At 39.0% G+C, this 22,385-nt stretch overlaps 1 protein-coding gene across 2 annotated transcripts in view; it reads right to left on the bottom strand.

The window, feature by feature from the left end:
• Positions 1-1,228: 1,228 nt before the first annotated feature.
• The window catches only part of CAT (catalase), a 34,374-nt gene continuing 13,217 nt past the window's right edge, over positions 1,229-22,385 (bottom strand). Inside the window, exons 3-13 of one of the 2 annotated variants that reach the window (XM_081152879.1) lie at positions 22,211-22,321; positions 20,928-21,058; positions 20,403-20,507; positions 19,716-19,841; positions 16,775-16,966; positions 16,153-16,305; positions 12,799-12,937; positions 9,438-9,571; positions 3,781-3,888; positions 2,265-2,348; positions 1,229-1,943 (exon numbers count right to left, since the gene is read on the bottom strand). In XM_081152879.1, the coding sequence (XP_081009005.1) occupies positions 1,878-1,943; positions 2,265-2,348; positions 3,781-3,888; positions 9,438-9,571; positions 12,799-12,937; positions 16,153-16,305; positions 16,775-16,966; positions 19,716-19,841; positions 20,403-20,507; positions 20,928-21,058; positions 22,211-22,321 (1,349 nt within the window). In that variant the 3' untranslated portion in view covers positions 1,229-1,877. The remainder of the gene's footprint in view (positions 1,944-2,264; positions 2,349-3,780; positions 3,889-9,437; positions 9,572-12,798; positions 12,938-16,152; positions 16,306-16,774; positions 16,967-19,715; positions 19,842-20,402; positions 20,508-20,927; positions 21,059-22,210; positions 22,322-22,385) is intronic. The other variant, XM_081152880.1, reaches the window with a different exon arrangement.

Genomic DNA, 22,385 nt, shown 5'->3' with positions numbered 1-22,385 from the left:
CCATAAGTAGAGTACATTCCTCACCCTTTGACTTCAGGCTTAGCCGTGTGACTTGCTTTGGCCAATATTGGTGAGCATGATATAAATAAAGGCTTGAAACACACCTGTGCAATTATAGTCACTTTTCCTGAGACAGGGAAAATGGTAGGTTTCCTTTTCTTGCATTCTTGCACGTTTGCCACCACTGCTGGCTAGTGCCATCACCATGGGTCCCATGTATCTGAATGTCACTTAAAAGGAATATAATTAGATAGTAATTCCCAGTAAAACCTAAGTGGGGAAGTTAACCTCATCAGTATTTATCTTTGAAAACTACACAAGAGGTCTCCAGAATAAAACTGGAGGCAATTCCATGTGCCTGATTTTTACATACAAGAAACATAGTAGATACATGTGACTTTAACTACTGACTTATTTTTACACTACAGAATAGAACAAAGCAGAAAATTATCTCAAAAATTCTGTTTATAACCAATATTTAAATAAATAACCTCCTTCCCATTGTCAAATTATATTAATTTTTATCAGTTTATCTTATATATTATATTTAATACTATCAAGAGGTATAATTATAGTGAAGTTACTCTACTGAAAATATTTACCACTGGGTACAAAAGGATAAATTTACTTTCTATGCATAAAAATAGAACAGTTTCTAAGCACACTCAAATACAGGAGGAATTTAGGCAGAAGAGTCTGACAGAAAAATAAAGAAGAAAGAAGTTTGAGCTAAAAGACTGAGGATTTGTATTTACTAGTGGTCTGATGGTTTCCTGAAGCCTGAGATCGCAAGGCCTTCCGAGGAGTAAGTACAAACTGGTGCTGAAGATCTGAGACGAAGCGAATGAGATTTTAAGAAAAACAGGCTTCATTTAGTACTCAGCCACTCAAGCATAATTTTCGAGCTAACATAGGTTTAAAAAAAAATAAAATAAAATAAGTTGAGGTTCTGAGCCCTTATTTTAAAAACTCCTAAGTAGATAAGGAAGTGAGCTAATGGACAAGAAATCTAGGTAATTTTCATAATTGGGCAGTTTGCTATTTTTTCACAATAGAATTAAAGTTCTGGTCCCCAGAGTCTAAAGGCAACTGGTTTAAACAAATAACAGAGTATCCTCATGACATTGGTACTTTCGTTTTAAGGGTAAGCACCTGATAACAGACGATGTTCGGATTAAGAGCCCGGTGGAACATTTCAAGTTCTATATGGAGCCGAAAGACATCAACTACCATTCTTCTATTCTTAGGCACAGATTATTTTATTGTAAAAGTGTAATAATTACAAATTTGTCTGTTGTAAAATCAATGCTGTATAAGCATAAATGTAATTCTGAGTTTGTTTTAAAATCTGATCAATTCTAAGCAGAAATAAGCTTTAAAGCATGATGGTACTGAAGTTATTTTCAAAAGACGCTAAGGCATTCAATGTGTTTTTCCTGTAAGGAACGTAGAAAAATTAAAATTTCTGAGTGGATTATCTTTTATCTTTTCTCCATATATAATTACAACAATATTTTTATATAATAGGCCATGAGATATGTAAACATACTAATTTCACTAAGGTTTTTTCTTATCAAATAAAGTTTTCTTTCTGCTAGACATTTTCATTCTATTCATTTGAAGTGAAAATCCAACCAACTGTCAAAAGCAAATACATGTTTCTTTTAAATGATTCTTAAGCCCTGCCGCCCTTCATTTTTATTAAAAGCCATTAATACATTATTTGTTACAGAACCTAGATTATCATTGTAAAGACTTGCATTTGCACATCTAGCACAGGAGAACCTTCTAACCAGCGATGAGTGGATTACGTGTGTGAATTCCATGCTTTGCTTCACAGGCGAAGAACAACTCGCACCCGACCAGGGCGCCAATCCTCACAGGTTAGCCTTCTCCCTCGCAGCCAAGTGAGACCCATGCTGCACAAAGGTGTGGATCGAGTTCTGTTTTAAAAGAACAAGGCCAGCAGATTAATTACGTCACTCAGCAGCAGCAACCTGGTATTTATCTTAGCTTCAATTTGTGCTCAAGTGAAAGTAACAATTCAGAACTTATTCACCTTAAACTACCTTATGTTGTCCAGAGCTAAAACAAAGAGTACATGTTTTGCAGGTGGCTTCTTTAGATCTCAAATGAGTTTCTGAGCAGCTGCTTAAAAAATCTAATAGTTGCACCTGAGGAGAATCATCCTAGAAGGAAACTAAACTATGCCTCGTCTAATCCAGGGCACACACTCTGCCCCAGCCAGGCTGCTCCAGGCTCACCTTAGGCTTCTCAGCGTTGTATTTGTCCAAAAGAGCCTGGATGCGGGCCCCATAGTCAGGATGGACATCGCTGAAGTTCTTGACCTGAAAATAAATGTAGACATTACCTTAGTTCCTACTAGGCCAGCCCCAGTGTCTATCTACTCATGGTGTTTGCTCCAGGGGAGGAAGGACGCTGTCTCAGGAAGTGGAACCACACAGTGATCAACAGCACAGAGTAAGATTGGGGGTCCAGTGACAACCCTGACATGTACTTAACAACCTTAGATGAGTCATTCTTCTGCGCATGTCCACCGCCCATAAGATGGGTAAGATAATTCGCCTACCTCACAGACTATTGTGAGAAAAATGCACATGAGGCAAACTGCACTGACTGCATGTACAGAGTAGTGCTACTTATAATGATCTGTATTAAGAAATGGGCCCAGGCACTGCCTGACTTTAAAGTATACAAAGTCACCGCCATGTGCTGGGCAACTGCACACACTTCAAGTAGGAATTCCCAATCATGGGCTGACCCAAGCAGACAGCAGGAAGAGATGGGGCATCATAAATCCAGAGGAAGCCTTACAGCTTAGGCACAGGTGAGGAGAGTGCCAAGAGTCCACTCCTTACAAGCTGTCTTAATCATTCTTCTCAGGAAGATAAGACCTGCCTCAGCCATCTCACCGACCAACTGTCAGGCTCTCGGCTGGAGAAAGCAATAAGTAAACAGTGCCACAAAGGTTTAAAGGAATACTTGTACACACACACTCATGAAAAATAGTTACAGCCACAGAATTCTGCCTACAGAGAAAACACTCAGCCTGCTGGTACTTGTCTCCAGGCTTTCGACCACATCTGGACAGCTGCTAGCCCAGCTGCCCCTAGGAACACAGAACTGACAACCAAGAGACAAGGAAACAGTGGTGTTTCCCACATTTAAAGAAGCTTACTACCCCTGTGGCAGGCCAGGGAATCACCAGTGAGAAAACTTCACAGCACAATGAGCTGCCATCAGAAATACCGTGGCAACTTAGCTCAAAAGTCCAGCCTGACTTTTGGAAGCAGCTCAGTTCTCACCCCTGAAAATGTGCAAGTTTCCCGTTGCTTCCGAAGGAGGGTCAGTGTCATGACGTTAAGTGATCAGGCAGGCTTGGAGCCACAAAAATGTAATCTGAACTTTTTACCACCTAAATTCAAAGCAAATGGTGAAAGGACTCACATTGTAATTTTGATTACTGTTCTCTTGCACAGAACTTGGCCACAGTCAAATTAAACAGCATAGGAGAGAATTAACCCTGAACTCAACTAAATAATGACACATTGGACAAAGAGCTAAGGATCAATGGATATGCCATAACCATTGGGGAGAAAGTAATCAGAGGTTGATTGGGGCTTAGTTGCAATGTTTTTAAGTCCACTTAGCTCAAGTGCAATAGAAAGGGCACTTTCCCTTTTAAGGGTTCTCTCACACAGCTGCACTCTTTTCTCCAACCAGCAGGTGTCACCCGTCAGCTTCCAAAGTCTCACTCACCGCTTTCTTCTGGATGAAAAGCTGGGCATCTTTCAGGTGGCCAGCAATGTTTTCACACAGGCGTCTCCTCTCCTCTTCATTCAGTACACTTGTATAGAACGTCCGCACCTGCGCAATGAAAATGCACAGAGTGGGGAAAACTGAATAACCACTTTATCACACAAAACTCAACGAATATGCCACCTTCAAAATGAAAAAGTGAAATTGCTATTTGCGTAAGAATGAGTTTTTAGAATTTAAGAATAATTTTGAATTGTAGTTGAAACTGTCATCTGTGTTGAGTTCCTCACTTTTTGTTTTTATTTTAAGCAAAATAGGAGGAATTCAGTTGTTGATAATAGCTTATAACTGCTATTTAATAATGTCCTTTGTAGTCACTACTAATAAATCTCTTTTAAATATAAGGCAATATAGCCTACAGTTAAAAATCCCATCACACTCTTGCCTAGCCAGCGTGTCTCAGTGGTTGAGCGTCGACCTATGAACCAGGAGGTCACGGTTCAATTCTCGGTCAGGGCACATGCCCAGGTTGTGGGCTCGATCCCCAGTAGGGGGCGTGCAGGAGGCAGCGGATCAATGACTCTTATCATTGATGTTTCTATCTCTTTCCCCCTCCCTTCCTTTCTCCAGAATCAATAAAAACATATTTAAAAAAAAAAAAATCCCACCACTCTTAATACTGAGAAGTCCAGGATGTGCAAAAGATTGTCAAATGTACAGTTAGCACAACTTTGTTCAATTCACCCAGAACCACAGAGGAAAAAGCCCTAATTCATTACACCCTCCACTATTCAAAAGCCAAGATTTCTTGGAAAAGATAAATGTTAACAGTGAAATTTTCATTAGATTATTGGGTTTACCTCTAAAATGAATAGCAACAGATTAAAATAAAAAATAGGACCTAAGTATCAGGTATGAGTCCTAATAGCCTCTGCTCATTTCTGAAACCATCATTTCTAGGATACAGGTATAATTTTATTCTAACATTTCATTCATTCATTCAACAAATACTTATTTATCAAGTACCTATAATATACAAGGCATTGTCCTATGTATTGTTCAATTAATGTTTATAAAGTCCTAAAATACCCAATTATCCAAAGTATCTAATTTATAAAACATTAAGATATTCATAGCTTTTCTAAGTAAGTTATAAAACAGCACACAATGTTTTTCTTAATTTAAGCAAAGTTTAAATCTGAAACAAAGTTTAAAAATCAGACTTTTATATTAATATAATACAATCAAAGTGCTGCAGTAAGGGGATTTCCTCAGATCTGCCTCCAATTCACTAATTTGCTCTTCAGCTGTATCTAACATATTGTTCATGGAACCATTAAGTCACTGTATCAGTTGGATCTCTATTTCAAAGATTGTATTTTTTATTTCTAGAAAATTCTATTCAGTTCTTTTTCAAATTACCAGTTTTTGTTTTCTCACATCCTATTCTTGTCTTATGGATAATATTCCTTTCTGTATCTCTTTGAATGCTGTATACATGCTTATTTTAAATCTCCTTTTTCATTATTCTATCATGGGTGTAATTCTTCCATCTACTGCATGTGCAACTTCACAGGGGTTGGATTTCCTTGTATGTATTGTAATTTTCCCATGTGACTCATTTTCAACAAGAGGTTCTGCAGAAGTTACAAATGTGTCTGAGTTGTGAAGATATCTTCATGTGGTCAATATTTTTCATCACATCTGCAGAGGCCTAACAAGGTTCACTAATTCACTTGCTTCTCAGTTCAAGGCTTCCATATGACCCAAAGTGGGACAAGAATGCAGGGACCTCAGCTAAGCACAGCACAGGAGAAAGACCCCAACTTCTCAGGGCTGTTTCCATCTAGACGCATCTTTAGCCTGGTAGGTAGTTTTCCCAAAGAAAGGCCAGTTCCTGGTTCTCATCATTAGGTCAAGAACCCAGCTCTAGCTCTCTGCAACACCTGAAGCCTGAGGCCTCAACTCCTAGTCCCTTACAGGTATAAAATTTTAATAAGATGTAAACAGGGTTAGGTAACCCCCATTAGATATATACCTTCAATGTTCACACACTGTGATTTCTTTTTCATTTCTGGAACCTGGAGATTGAATGTTCTTGTTTGTTAACTACATTCTTATTTTAATTTTCAATCTAGCATGTATGTGTGAGAAGTCAAACAAAGGTCCCCTATGTCACCTCAATCTACCACCTTGAACTAAAAGAAATTTGATCCTGCAATTCCAGTGATGCGCTGCAGCCAGCTTGCTTGTGAGAACAAATTGTCAAATTTTTAGGAATTCTGTGACTTGTTAAACAGAGCCATTATTAAAATTAAGTTATATAAACTTACAAGTAAATGAATAAATTATATTATAAACAAAAGTAATAAACTCTCAAAACATAGCACTTCCTAATTAATACATATTACCAATATTCTTGATATTGTGTCTACTGTTATCTCTATGGCAGAAATACTATCTATATAACAGTGGAATAGTGAACATCACTTCCCAATGCCACAGGTTCAGTGACATCAAGTGGTAGCTTGAAATCATCTCTGGGGAATACTTTCATTATATGAGAGTAAGAGTTGTTCCTCATTCCTACCAACACTTGGTATGGTCGGTCTTTTTAATTCTAGACCTTCTGGTGTGCATCTAGTGGTATTTCTTTGTGGTTTTATTTTTCATGTCCCTAGTGAAGTAAACCACCTTCCCTTATGTGTTTCAGCTATCTGGATATCCTCTTTTGTGAAGTGCCCATTCAAGTCTTTTGCCAAATTTTCAATTCATTTGTCTGTCTCTTTCTTAGTGCTCTGTAGTTCTTTACATATTCTGCACATGAGTCATCTGTTAGATGAATGGCAAATACATTCTCCCACTCTGTGGCTTGCCTTTTCAGTCTCTAAATGGTGTCTCATAATAGAGTTCTTTTTCTCTTCATGAGTTAGTCTAGATAATACCTACTGCTCTATGTTCTAATGTATTAATTCTCTCTTCAGTTGTGTTTAATTTCCTTTTAAGCCCATTTACTGGGTTGTTAATTTCAGTTGTTGCATTTTCCAGTTCAGTATGTCCATTCATTCAATTTTTACTGTAAGGATTAAAGTTCTCTTGTTAAATTCTCCACATCGTCATCTACTGTCTTGAACATATTAATCAGTTATCTTAAAACCTATATCTGACAATTCCATTTTCTGGATCTTGAGTAAATTTGTTTCTATTATCAGGTTTGTTTTTTCCCCTCTTGGTTTTCAGTCATAAGGTCTTATGTGTTGGATATGCCTGGTAACTTAGTACTGGAATGCTGGACATTTGATTAAAAAAAATGTAGACAAAATTTGAGGCTCTACTTTCCTCCAAAGAGTTGTTTGCTTCTGGCACACAGGATAAAATGAGACCATCTTAATCCAGTCTGAGATTGAGCTGATGCAAAGCTGTGTCTTAGTTTTTGTGAGGGTAAGTTTATTTCAGGTATTCCCTTTATTCTTAGGCATGGCCTCTCAGGGATTTCTACTGAAAGACTGGATTATTAACCAAAGGCCTCCTCCTTAAAAGGCCCTGAACTCCAATTTTTATCCCTCCAGACCAATAAAAATGCTGTAAACTCTGCTTAGCATCTTAGCCAATGCTTACAAATTAATAAATGCATTAGAAAGGATACCAAATGCCAAGCTCACATCTCTGCACCACTTCTCTGTCCAAGATCCTGTCCCTCAAATCCTTGTTGTTTGGTTAGCTTTCCAAAGCATTCAAATAGATGCTTTTTGCATTTTATCTAGCTTTCCAACATCCTCTGTGAAAGGACAGGTCTGATACAAGCTAGTCTGCCATAAGCCAGAAGTAAAAGTCCAAGTGAATCGTTTTTAAAAGCATAAATCTGGATCTTATTTCCCATGTGACTCTTACTGTTATAGGATTATGCTATAAACCTATAAGCAGTATCATGACTGCTTAAAATCTCTCAATAAAATAAGTGATTATCTGGTAATTTTTAATGTGTAAGCAATAGCCTCATTATCTAAATTAATTCTGCAAAGATTATATTTACTAGTTTAACACCAGAGTACACTTCATTAGGCAAAATTCTTTGAGAGGCAGGGATTGTATTGCAATATACTTGGTATCATTTGCATACCAAGAATAATGCAGTTTCTATAAAAGTCCTTTCAAGAGATGTTTAATTTTAACTAAATATGGTTTATATCCTACAAACCATAGGAGAGAGACATAAACATCAACGATGAGAGAGTGGTCATTGATCGGCTGTCTCCTGTACACCCCCTATTGGGGATTGAGCCCACCCCTGGACATGTGCCCTGATAGGGAATCGAACTTCGATCTCCGGGATCCTAGGCCGGTGCTCAACCACTGAGCCACACCCAGGCAGGCACTTTTTTTTTTTAATATATCTTCATTGATTTCAGAGAATGGAAGGGAGAGGGAGAGAGAGAGAGAAACGTCAATGATAAGAGAGAGTCACTGATCGGCTGCCTCCCACATGCCCCTGACCTGGGATCAAGCCCGCAACCCGGGCATGTGGCCCAACCGGGAATTGAACCACAATCTCCTGGATCCTAGGTAGAAGCTCAACCGCTGAGCCACGCCCGGCAGGGCTGGGCACTTCTTTTTTATATACACACACACACATATATAATATATATATACACACACATAAGTGCCTTTCAAATAAAGAGATCTTCTCAGTGAATCAATTCCTGTATATAAGCATATTTTACTTGGAATCCACATTTACAAAGTGAGAAAATAGAAATAGGTCCTATTCTCATTTAAATACTAAGTTTAATGTCAGTTACCCAAGCACAGCTCTAGGGCAGTTATACTTCTTAACTTTATTCTTTTCTTGTGTGGGGTATAAGCTGCACTGAACACTTTAAAGAGGTGGCTGCCCTTCAGAGTCAAAGGGCCTCTTTCACTGCATCTTCTGAAAGAACAGCCATTAGGGAGCCAGAGGTCATTGGAAAGAGAGTGGGTACTTGACCCAGGGCGGTTAACAATAGGCTGGCAATGAGGCAACCTAGAATGAAAAGATGATTCTAGTCAATCTGACATCCTCTCTCCAGAAGCTGATATAGAAGTACGGGGAAAAGTAAAAGAGGTCCAAAAAAAAAGTAATATGTGGAGAATGAAGCCAGAAAGAAGAGTTAGGCCTTGGTCACAGCAAAGCCACAGCAATGTGAAAACAGAAGCTACGAGGCCACAAGGAGAAAAGCATTAGAAAGCAGAAACAGATGGATGGAGAGTAGCAGAGTGAAGTGAAAGGTAAGCCCGTGGAAACACCTACACTCCTGCTACTGAGGAGCTATTCTGAATCCAGCTCTAGTCCCTTATATCTGCCAGTCCTGCCCAGATTCTTAGTTTGGCTGCACTTATGCTTAGCTTGCCCACTTCTTAGATTTCCATGAAACTGCTTCTTCCCCAACGGCTCCCACCTTACCCCTTCCATAAAACTTGGGAGAACTGAAATGAGTCCTACCTTGCACTGAAAGAGCAGAGTAACACAACTCTTCAACTCCATTTAATAAAGGGACTGATTTATGATCAGAGCTATATTCCCTGAGTTCAATATAAGATTTATTAGATACTCTGAGAGGGGAACTGGAAGACTGAGAGGCAGAGTGAGGAAGTGACTCCCGCAGCAGAGAGGTCATTACCTGAGAGACATTATCATCGTTGGCAGAGTTGTAGCGCCGCACATCCCCAGCAACTGGGGTGCTATACTCCAGGGCATGCTGTGGTTGCTGCTCTGGAGCACCAAAGCTGTTAGGGTAGTAGTTGGGAGCACCACCTTTAAAGGCAAACCACACAGGCTCACTTAGGGAGACAAAACAATGACGGAAGGCTACAGAGTCATATGAAGTAAATTCAATTATATATACATGTATACTTGCACACACACATACATATATATGTCATGCATGTGTTATTTTTAATGTACCATATTTACCTACAGGCAACACCCAGATTCTTTTCTTTTTTTTTTAATATATCTTTATTGATTTCAGAGAGAAAGGGAGAGGGAGAGAGAAACAGAAACATCAATGATGAGAAGGTCATTGATTGGCTGCAGCCCGCAACCCGGGCATGTGTCCTGACTGGGAATCAAACCCCAATCTCCTGGATCCTAGGTCGATGCTCAACGGCTGAGTCACGCCCGGCTGGGCAACACTCAGATTCTTAAAGAACAGTGCCATCTTCCAAATGCTCACATGGGCTGTCTCACCCTGGTCTTAATGAAGAGATCTCAAATTCCCCTTGAACATGTCAATGATCTAATCTGTGAAGGCTGATGCTTGCCAGTACAAATAGATTTATTCAGGTTTGATTTGACCCCCATAGTAAATGAGACCCAAAGACACATTTCAAGTTTTAGGATTTCATACGGGCTTGGGTTCAATTCAAACACTGAATCACAGAATTCTTGAGAGCAACTCTAAAGTTCTAGTTCCACTCCTTCAATGACTGAGTCCTGAGATTTTTTTAAAAATATATATCTTTACTGATTTCAGAGAAAGGAAGGGAGTGGGAGGGAGAGATAGAAACATCAATGATGAGAGAGTTGTCATTGATCAGCTGCCTCCTGCACGCCCCTGACTGGGGATCAGGCCCGATACCCGGGCATGTGCCCTGACTGGGAATAAAACCTCGATCTCCTAGATCCTAGGTCGATGCTCAATCCCTGAGTCATGCCTGGCTGGGCTGAGCCCTGAGATCTTCACTGCTGCAAAGTCACACGGTAATTAAAGGTAGATCTGGGATTAGAACTCTGGAGCTTTTGTCTCTTCCATTCCAGCACATTCCCATGACACAACTCTGCTTTTGTGTTAAAGGTTTTTAAGATCCTCAGGGTATCTCTCCTTTATTGGTTATGACTTTATTCAATTCTACTTCACTTTGACCTCCTTCCACAGATAAGTAAAAAAAGGAATTTTAAAAACTTTGATATATCTAGTATTGTCAGCCGTCTGGACTTACAGAAAAAAAGCAAAAAATATAATCAAAACATTTTTTTTATGACTTCTAGAAAAAAATATGAAGCCTTTTTTTTTCCATTTTGGCACATTTTCCTAACTCCACTCTGCTTTGGCCAATATTAGCAGAAGCCTAAACTACCTGAACACACACTGCCTAAAGGAGTGGCCTAGAAACGAGGTTTGAGCGAACGAGTCTGGGGCTAGAATTTTACCCAGCACACTGCCAGAATAGGCTGACTACCCAGGGTGCATAATCAAGAGGCACCTACTAACCACATTTCTCATGGTACCAACTGTATGCTGAAAGAGGGAGCACAGCGTACTATTATGGAGCCCAATCATTAGCTTAAGAAACTCATTCTAAGTCAGCCACGTCTATGTGAAAAGCAAAGTGCTCCAATAACCAGCCACCACAGTGATGTTCTGAATTAAGTATTAGTTCTTTGAAACGTGCCTACTTGAGTAATTTCTAAATTCTGTTTCCAAATAAGCTCTGGCCTTTACTCAAAATGGGAGCTGTCTTCAAGTCATTGACTACTGGGAACAATTAAGCACTTTCACATTGAACTTTAAGAGCACCGCCCAAATGCTTCACTTTTTAAAACAAGGAGGCAAAGGGCATATCGAATGCATCCATAAGTAGTTTTTCAGGTGTCTACCACTGTGACGGCAAACAAGAATGGTAAACATGAAGCAAGCACTTATTAATGAAGTTCCAAAATATGCATGAGCTCTTCACAAGCGAACAGTTCTCAGTAACAGCCAGTCTCAATAACAAAAGGCCCAAGGGATACAAATGAAATAATCACTTTAGAAAAAAATGCAGAAGGCAGATACACGAAGTATCAATTACTGCGAGCAATAACACACTCCACACCTCTAGGTAACCACCTAATATAATCAGTTAGTGGGCATGGAAACTTGTTAGATACATGGAAAAGGCTTACTGAGAATGGTAGCCAGTGCAGGCGCCAAATTACATACACAAATCAATCTTAAGCGTATAAAAAATACACACAGAAAAGACTGGCAAAAAAATATAGCAAAATATAACAGTTGTGGTCCGTGGGTGTTGGGACTATAAATGGGTTTTCTTCTCCCTTCTCTTGTACCTTATAGTTTCCAAATTTCCTTTAGGGCACATGTATTATTTTTATCATAGAAGAACTAACTTTGCCTGAATACAGATATCTAGGGCCATAAATATAACCAAATACTAAAATTTCTGGAAGGGTCAACGTAAACAGTCTATTACTAAAACACATGTCCTAAATAGGAAAATAAAAAAGGAAACTAAGACCTATACTAAACTGTGGAATATTAAAAGGAAAAATGTTAATTAAGCATTCTGTTATTAGAACAATTAATTAGAAATAGAAGCTGTTTGTACATGGCACCCAAAAAATGTAGTTAAAAGAAAAAACCCACAAATTTGATAAATGAGCTCCAAAAACAAAATGCAAGAGTCTTACCTCACCAGTTCATTTACATGAATTCAACTATATTCACTTAACAAAAAATGGTGGGGGAGAATCTCTTTATTTGCGCTATATCCCCTATTTTCTAACCTCTCCCATCCCCCTCCAAATTCTAGCTAGACTTGCTCCTTCCACAATCCTGGCAGAAGTGCAGAGAAACGAAAGACATGGATTCTTGGCTTCTGGACTTCCAAGACTCTCTAAGTCCTACAATTTAAGGAGCTGTCCACCAGTGAAGAGTCTTTAAAGCCTGACCCCTATGTTTGATGCTACTCTACTCTAGTCAGTGCGAAAGCTCTTTCTCCCTGCCTCTCACTATAGGATGGATAGCAAGCGCAATCAGAGGTGGAACTCTCAATAAAACATATAAAACAGGTAATAGTATGGAGAGTCCTCAGGCAGCTGGGCAAAAATGATGTGGTTGGCAGGAGCGCCTGTGTGAGCACCTTCCCAGAGCAGGAGGTCCCATGGGGCCAGACTGAAAACCACTGGCCTGTTGTCCCACCCCTCTGCTCAGCAGTGCCCTCTGCCCTCCCAGGAGGAGCCAAGCGTCTTAGGCCTACCTTGGTTGTCACCCATGCACATGGGGCCGTCACGCTGGTAGTTGGCGACTCGAGCACGGAAGGGACAGTTCACAGGTATCTGAAGATAGTTGGGTCCCAGGCGGTGGCGGTGAGTGTCCGGATAGGAGAAAAGGCGGCCCTATAGTCATAAATGAAACAATGATGACCCTACAATGCCATAGGTCCTGAACCAAAGGTTAAATTGAGTTACACACTTACCAAGGCAGAATGGTAAGCATTTTAAATTTTATTTCAGTTAGTACTGAAACAAAAAGCTTTGATTGACTCTACATTAATCTTAGTATCCAATTATTTAAACACTCTCATTATTCACAGGTCTACTCTGTGAGCTCTCTTCTTTCACTGCCTTTATCATTAACTTTGAATCAGAAAGAGTATTATTATATCCCTAACTCTATGAGCCAAAATAAAAACCAAGTTGAACAGGGCAACTTATGCAGTTATTTTGTACTGAATCACTCATACCAATGGACAGTTAATCCAATCTCACTGTTCTGTCAATAATTTGCTTTCCTAATCACTGCACACTGTCTAGGGTAATATTTAGATGACTGAACATACAGCTATGACTGAGATCCATTAATAGTTTGGAAGCTGAACACCTCCTTTAGCTCAAAATAGACTAAGTTGTGCTCTAAATTTACCAACAGGACAAAAGATACTATTGAGCTATAAATAGCTCCTGATTATGGCTTCTATCATTTAATTCTGGTTTTGTGTCACCTTGTGTTTATAGAGCAAACCTACTCCACTTACAGGTGGAGAACCAAGGTTGGGAAATGGGCACAGCAAGGCTATATCTTGACATCAGCTTGAATCTAGGCCTCACCCCAGGCCCCGTGCCTGAGCTCCCTTGCTGGACTGGGTCAGAAAGCAGAACAAAGGCCTCCCACTCAAGAAATCAGGCCAACTTCTCCACACCTAGCAAACTGCAGCGCAGGGGAGTAATGAAAGCCTGTACCTGCATCACCAGGTACTCAGGGGACAGTCTCTCAGTGATTTACATTATACTATTTTGTGTTTTCACCATGGTCTGGCTTAACACGTTGGATAACAAAGTTTAAAATTTATTAACATGACCTTGTTGAAAGGTAACTGAGAACATTGTCCATGAGTATACAACTATAACCATCCTCAGGTGCTCATTAGTTCCCATCAGGGTACTTTCAAAGTCCTCCTAACTGGCTCTCCATTTCCAGTCCCTCCTCTAACAACATCACTTTACACATTCCTGCCAAAAGTATCTTCCCAAGGCCCCACACAGATTACATTACTTATCTACTCAAAAAACCTTAAACAATTCCTCGCTGGTCACCAAATGGCTAACCAAGTGCAACAGCCCTTCCCTGCATGACCCCTAATATACTTCATGGTATGAGAATCCACAGCTACATGACTAAGAGGGTGTAGGGAAAACTAGGCTAGGATCTGGTGTCTTGACTGACCCTAACAAAGCTCTCTCAAACACTTTTTCAGGACTCTCTTCACCCCAGTCTCAATGAGATGCCTTATACATTTGGTTTTTGTTGGTGTGGAGAATATGTACATGCTATGTGGTCCTTTCCCCTGGGCTTAGGCCTCCATCCAATGCTTCAAAGCTCTTCTAATTGCATGACTCAGTTTTGCTCACTGCCTCCAGGTCTCACTGTAGTCCCAGAGACTCATGGTGACGTGGATTCTTGTGAAAAGCTTTTGGGTAACCTTTTATTCCTGAGCCTGTTCCTCAATATCAGGGTTACGCAGTCTTAGCTCTACTCAGGACAATTCCGTGCCATGGCAAATCCCATTAACCACCCTTCACACAGTCCGGCTCCACGCCAACCTCCGGACAGCAGAGTTTCAAGGCCCAGGGTCCCACTGTAGGCTTCCTCCACACTCAGCTTCAATGTGGCCACTTGTTTACCCTCTGTAATCTGCTTGACTTCCCTTTTCTATTCCCAACCCCCAGTTCCTTCTTCTTCTATTTATCACCAACCAGAATGATTCCACTTGATATCTACCAGATCACATTTCTCAAAAATGAAGAAAACTTTTCTTTTCCTAAAAGGGACAATTGTACAAACTTCTACTCAAGCATTAAGGTCCCCTGTACCATACGCTCAATGTACCCAACCTTATATACAAAAATGTATGCACACTTGAAGAGCTGATAGCTCAATTTTGAAAGTGAAATGTATTTTAATAAACCCTGCCTTTATAAGTATTCAAAGTGCATACGTTTTGGACGGATACCCTATATTTATAGTTTAAACACCCAACAGCCCGCCTTTGTGCCTATATTCTCCTGCCTCATTTCACCTCTACGAAAATTGAAATCCTACCCATTCTTCAAGAGCCATCTCAAATGCTACCTCATTCTTGGACCTTTGTCATCTTCCTGCCATCAGACAAGATTTCTCCTGATTCACCACGGCATTCCGCCTTACGTTAGTTATCTTGTGTTTTTATACCTGTTACAGGAGCCAGGACAGTCTACCACACATGTAGGTAGGTATGCAACTTATATTAGTTAATAATATAACTAAAACTTGTGAAAAACTTATTTTCTATAAAAGTCTCAGATGTTCCCAATGTCCAAGCAAAAAGGTTATTATTAAATAAAACAGGGAACTCTCAGCTTGCCTCCGAGGAGTGATGCCTGAAGCCACTGCAGTCTCACCTGGGGTATAATCTTCAACTTCTATTTCATGATCATAGTCCAAAACCAAAAAAGACTGATTTACTCAATAATTGTTAAGCCAATTATTCTCCTATGACGTCTAGCCCAAAGAAGAATTTTCGCTCTTTGTACACTGGAGAGAGCATATTGGAGAGAGAAGAAAAAGTACCGAGTGCTCATGAACATTACCAAGACAAACGGTTAAATTAACCCACTGCTTTTAATCACTGACAACATAAATTTAGTTTGTAAAAATCATGTCCAGGGCTCTTTTTACAGAAGGAAAAATTCAAGCATCACCATAGAAGAGAAAAATGAATAAACTTATGCTAACCAAGGTGTTATAATCAAAAATACTTCCTTCTCTCAGTGACAGACTGAACAAAGAGCTTTCTTTACTCTACAAATACTTGTGGCATTTTCTAATATAGCTTCTTTTAAATTAAGGGACTCAATGTCAAAGCCTTAACATATTGAGGGAATTGACTATGAAATTTGGGTTATACTGTAATCCCATCTCAAAATGTTTCAGTCAGTCCCAGTTTAATTAAAGTTTACGTGATGTTCTAGTGAATTCTTCATACAAAGATTGTACCAAATTACACAGTGTGTGTGTGAGTGCGTGTTTTAGGCACATGCTCCTGCCTCAGTACCTCTCAATCCACCAGGTTTACCTGAAGCATTTTGTCAGGGCTGGGCTCAATGCCAGGCGGCATGTTGCTTGGGTCAAAGGCCAACTGTTCAACTTCAGCAAAGTAATTGACTGGATTCCGATTTAAGACCAGTTTACCAACTGGGATAAGAGGGTAGTCCTTATGAGGCCAAACCTAAAAATAATGTGACATTCACAATTACCAGACAACCAACTGAAGGAAATTAAAGTACCCACAAAAATGCCAGCTTTCAAATATAATGAAGCCAATGACAGTAAGTAAAAATAACAATGATTAATCGAATGAAATGACAAGAACTTAAGATAAGTGCATTGGTTAAGTCTTTCACAATAGTGAAAAGAAAATATTGACACTTGCCCCGGGAAAAAGTACATCAGCTTTTCAAAATTTGTTCCCTGCTAAAAACAATATATTGAGCCACCTGGGTGAACCCAATGACCTTATCACACAGGAACTGGATGTGAGATGCTGGTGAGCACTCATAGGCCAGGAAACTCTGAAGTGGTCCCACTGCATTTTGTACATGACTTCTCTGCCATGATGAATGCTTGACTGGAAATTTGTTAAAATTAGGTACAAAGAGACTTAAAAAAGAAAACAATTTAGTTGTTAACTGACTTACCTTGGTAACATCAAATGGATTAAATGGACAAGTTTCTGCCTGACTGAATGTCATGACCTGGATGTAAAAAGTCCAGGAGGGATAGCTGCTTGTGGCAATGGCATTAAAAAGATCCCGAAGGCCATAGTCAGGATCTTCTTGGGCAAGTTTTGCTGCATCTTCAACCGAAAGGTTTTTGATGCCCTGGTCAGTCTACAGAATGAAAGAAACAAGTTCACACTGAAACTTACTGGCATGGTTAGCAGACTCTAAGTAGTAATTCTTGGCAGGATTATGGGTAACACTACTCAAAGACTGGATTTTCCTTCTAACAATAAACCCACTGTTCAAATCTGACACAACTACGAATTTATCATCAAGAAGTTCTACTTAATTATCCCGGTTCTTTTAAATGTCTAGAGAATCCATCTCTGCAATTCATATCTAAAATTAGTCCTATCTTTCCTTTTTTGTATTCTATATTATGTGAATTTTTTTAAATTGTTGACATATAATTTATTTTCAATTTTTCTCTCATATAAAGAATGCTACACTGATGTCTTCAGACAAGCCAAAAAACAATTTGGCAAAAAATTTATCATTGTAACCACTTTAAAGTGTCTAATTCAGTGGATTTCTGAGTATATATCTTAAAATGGAGTTTTGGATCATCTGGTAATTCTACATTTAATTTCTTGAGGAACTTCAAAACTGTTTTCCAGAGTAGTTACTATTTGACTTTTTATACTCATATTACTTTTCAAATCAGAAAAAATAATCAAAATATATTTTTTACATGAGCAAATAATTAAAGAACTTTCTTTTTTGCATGAAGCAATTTTTAAATTTCATTTCATAATAGCTCAAATCAATTATTGAGATTGTACTCAGCTAGTATCCCTGCACCCCCATATCCTTCCTATTTTTAAAAAAAGAAATTACAGAATCACAGTTAACAGAACTGAAAAGAACTTCATTCAGTACAGCCGCTCCGAAAGAGTTCTCTGACTATGAGCAGAGTATTCTGACATTAGTATTCTGACTTTCCAAACAACCTATTAAGTCCCAAAGAAGTTAAGTCCCTTTTCACAAGTGGTCCTATTATCTCATACCATACTACCTTCAATAACTTTCCCACCTATATCTTATTCTAAAAGATCCCCATCAAGCCAAGCTCCATGGAAAGGCTTCCTTAGCAAAAGCCAACTCTGAAAGGCTGGTCCATTACAACCATGGAAATTCCAACTCTCTCTGGCCAGTAGCAAGATCTGAACCCTCTTACTGTAAGACCAGAAATAAAGCCAGGACTAAAAAATGGAGGTTACCATCTGCAGATCACCCAGGGAGCTAGTACATTAAATTATATCATAATATTGTGATGCGTTTCTGATTTTAATTAAATCCCGTGGGCTTAGAAAAGAATACTCTTAGGTGAGCATAGTCCAGACTCATGAATCTATGCAGATCTCAGGGTACCTCAGAGCCCTCCGCTGAACAGACCCACAAGCAATCCACTCTTGCCAAGACCATGGACAGCTGGTATTATTATCCCAATTTTACATAGACAAAACTGGAGCTCAGAGAACTTTTAATAACATACTCAAAACACAGTTATCTAGAAGGAAGATCTGAGTTCAGATTGATCTAATTGCAAAGCCACCAACCATGCGAGCCGTCCAGATACAATCACTGAGTCCTGCTCTAACACTTCTTTTTGGCAATTACAAGCCAATGGGCTAGTTACAAGCCAATGTATTCTTTGCCAAAGATTATAGATCCAAGTCACAAGTACAAAGAGGGGTGACAGTTTTCCTGTTTGATATGCCTACAGAAGTTGTTCAGAAAAATAAGACAGGACAGAAGAAAACAGGTCTTAGTGGTATCAGTAAGAGAGACTATATTTGTCATGAGCCCACTTCTGTCTCCTCTTGTTTTAGCATTAGTATTTAGAAACAAGCTCTTAGACAATCAGAGGTTTTCTAACAACCTTCTAGAGTTCTCTTGGAATACTGCTTATTCTAACAAATGCCAAGACCATACTAAGAGAGAACCTTTAGAACACTTCAATTAATTAAATGGTTCTCAAAAGCTTCCCCAAAGGTAACTGACTTGATCTGATTGTACAAAACTAAATTTTAAAAATAGAATTTTTGTTTTCTGACATTTGTAATTGATTCTACTTATTTTCCTCTTTCAAAATATACCCTCAATAAATGCTAAATAAGTGGATGGATGAATTAAAATGTTAGGAGAAATGTATCTGGTAAGATAGCATCAGATTTTGGAAGGAATGGTGAGATAGGTATTGCTGACAGAATGCCCCAATTCTGCCATAGTCCCCTCCTGGACGCCAAAAGATATCTAAGTTCAGAACAATGACTCAGGGCTAGGAAAGGCAGAGCATAATACTTTACTCTTTGCTAAGGCTTGACTCTAAACTCCAACAGAGAACTCTACAGTGTGAGGCTAAACCCCAGAGATATCTCCTTTGACCTAGGTCTATACTACCTCCTTACATTTGAGCTCAAATCAAAACCTTAGATCTTCCCTCTCCAGGGAGAAAAGAATTTCAACGTGCACCTGCCACCATCAGAAACATTAAACCAGAAAGTGAGCACAAGAGGAACATTTTCCCAACTATGTATGGCAGAGTTCCCAGGGTCCACAAGGAGAAGAAAGCTTGACTATGGACAGCAGCTACGTAGTCTTACCCTCTGGCCACATGAAAAGGAGAGACCAAAAGGATACCACACACAGTTCTTGTAATTGGGCAAAGTGACCAGGTGGTACAAAATACTCATGGTGCTAATCAAATAGATCAATGCTTCTCGTCCTTGGGGGTGGAAGTAAGGGAAAGGTTGGAGAGGCCTTGATCTTTTTGATCTTTGCCCAATTCCCAGGAGAAGTAAGGAGATGGGGGTGGTGGGACCCTTTTACCCCTTGTCCCAAAGGCAACATGTACCTTATAATGGAATTTGCAATAAACTGCCTCTCCTTTCGCATTAACCAGCTTGAAAGTATGCGACCCATATCCATTCATGTGCCTGTGGCCATCTGGAATCCCCCGATCGCTGAACAAAAAGGAAACCTAAGGAACAGAAAAATAAAGCCTAAAATTTCTCAGTTTAAATCAAAACATCCTAGATTTTTAAGAAAGTCCCTAGTATGGAACATACTAGCCAAGTACCCACAGGAAGGGTTATCATTCCAAAAAAAGAAGAATTTCAAAACAGAATGACAGATAAATCATTAACCTCATGGCTCAAAATTCTATAAAGAAAAGCTAAAGTAAATCTGAAAACTAGCCCACCTTATTATTCAAATTTTATTTTAATAGTAAATTTGTTTAGTACTACTTTCCTCTTATTTCCCTAATACTTCATACTAGAGACTTTAATCCTTAATATTGCAAAATATCAAATGCTAATTTTTCTAGCATCACTTAAGGTCTATGAATGGGGGAAGATTAATAAAATCAGTCATTATAAAGTTCTTCAAGATCAAGAAATCTGAGGAAGTCTCCCAAAAAGAAAGTCATAAACCAATTCCAATAAAACAGTCAGAAATGGAGAAAGAAACACATTAAGAGGCATCGTTACAGTTCCATCCCAGCGACATACTGTAACCTAAGGAAAAGCAGCTTTCCCACCTGATGCAGAGACTCAGGACGCAGGCTCCAGAAGTCCCAGACCATGTCTGGGTCCTTCAGGTGCGTTTGAGGGTTTCTCTTTTGGCTGTGGATGAAGGAGGGAAACTAAATGGAGAAAAAGAGAGGAAAAAAAACTAAATGTGCAGGAATTACGGTGTCTTCCTTCTATTATACAATGCCTATTACCAAGTTTATGGCTTATAATTCTGAACATCATCCTAGAATTCTAAACTGCCAAACCCTAAAATGAGATTTGCCCTCTCCCTATTTCTAGGGCAAAGTGCCTATTTTTATTCCACACTACAAGGAAAACTGGACTATTCCCCTTAAGTCAGTGAATCCTAAAATGCCAAATCCAAAACCAATGATAATTGCAATTTCATCTTATAAAGAGATATTAAACACACAAATTCTCTTCTTTCTGCCTTCCTCAGGACTTTCCCTCAAATACCAATCTATACAGAGTATTTGAAATCAATTTAAATCAACAAGCATTTGTAGAGTGCAAAATACTGTATCACCTACCAATATGGCATCCCTGATGAAGAAAATGGGGGTGTTATTCCCAACAAGATCCCAATTACCGTCCTCTGTGTAAAATTTCACTGCAAACCCACGAGGGTCACGAACTGTGTCAGCGGAGCCTGATTCTCCAGCTAGAAGATTCAAATCGGGGAAATGAAGCATTAGCAGAGTACTTTGCATCCAAGAAGCCTAAAGTCACAAAGAAACACTGGTATCTGGCCTTTCCAAGTCATTTCTTAGAAGTAAATTAGATATTTAAGGGCCTAGGTTATTATTTCTACCACCCATCAGCTAAGTTGATCTACAAATTAAACAAAAGAACTAACTGAAAGTACTAAGAGAATACAGGCATTCCTCCTTTTTTTGCGCTTTGCTTTAGTGCACTTTATATCACAGATGTTTCATCTTTTATAAATTGAAGGCAAGACCCTCTACCAGCAAAAAGATTATGACTGGCTTTATTGTGATAATTGCTTTACTATGGTGGTCTGGAACCGAAAGCACAATATCCCAAGGTATGCCAGTATATGTAATAACATCTGAAAAGATTATCCATTTAACATAATGAAAAAGCTTTGTTCAAACAGGAAATTTAAATTTAAATAAGGGAAAAGAATAATTACAAAGATAAGGCAGTGAACAAAGAGAAAAAAAGAGTTATCAAAATTACGAGGTTAATATTAAGAAAATGAGTTAAAATAGAGATTCTTATTGTTAATTTATTTTTGCATTCCAAAGAATTTTTAAAATGCACAAACACAGACTGAAACAGAACCAGGATCACGACATTGTGGTGTGTTAAGACGGAGCATGATGGATCTAATTCTTACTAGCTCTGTTGCATGAGAAAAATCACTTAACCTCTCTGAAAAAGAAATAATGCAACTCTGCAAAGTAAACCTACAGATTAGATTACAGCTAATGTCTATAAAACATGCATGGAATAGAATTAATTCTCAATAATGGGCAGCTGTTATTGTGATTATTAAACAAGAGCACCAATTCCATGCTTCCCTTTGAGGCAACCAGTTGTAGTCAAGTTCTTCCCAAATGTCACAGAATTGCAGAGGTAGCCTCTGCATAAGTGTAATTTCCTAAAACAGCAACAAACAGAATTATAAGTAACCTCCTACATGTTTTAAAATATGTTTTCTACTGTAACACGTGGCTATTATTTGGAGAAGTGCTTGTTTTCTATCTTCTAATAAGGTTTTCTTGAAATTAAGTTATAAATACCCCAAATAAGGTACAGGAACACCAGTCATGCAAAAAGACCGACTTACCCACAGTGGAGAATCGAACTGCGATGGGAGTCGTCTTTCCAATGTGCTCGAACACTTTTGCCTTGGAGTATTTGGTAATGTCATGCGTGACTTGAAAGTAGCCAAAAGCCCCTAACAAGAAAGACACAGACATTCTCATGAGACCATCACTCAGACTATCAGACCTCAACAGACA

This window comes from Miniopterus schreibersii (genome assembly GCF_964146895.1).
Source record: "Miniopterus schreibersii genome assembly, chromosome: 12".
Lineage (NCBI taxonomy): Eukaryota > Metazoa > Chordata > Mammalia > Chiroptera > Miniopteridae > Miniopterus > Miniopterus schreibersii.
Note: the sequence above shows the minus strand (reverse complement) of the source record. Positions and strands in the feature narration are given on the sequence as shown.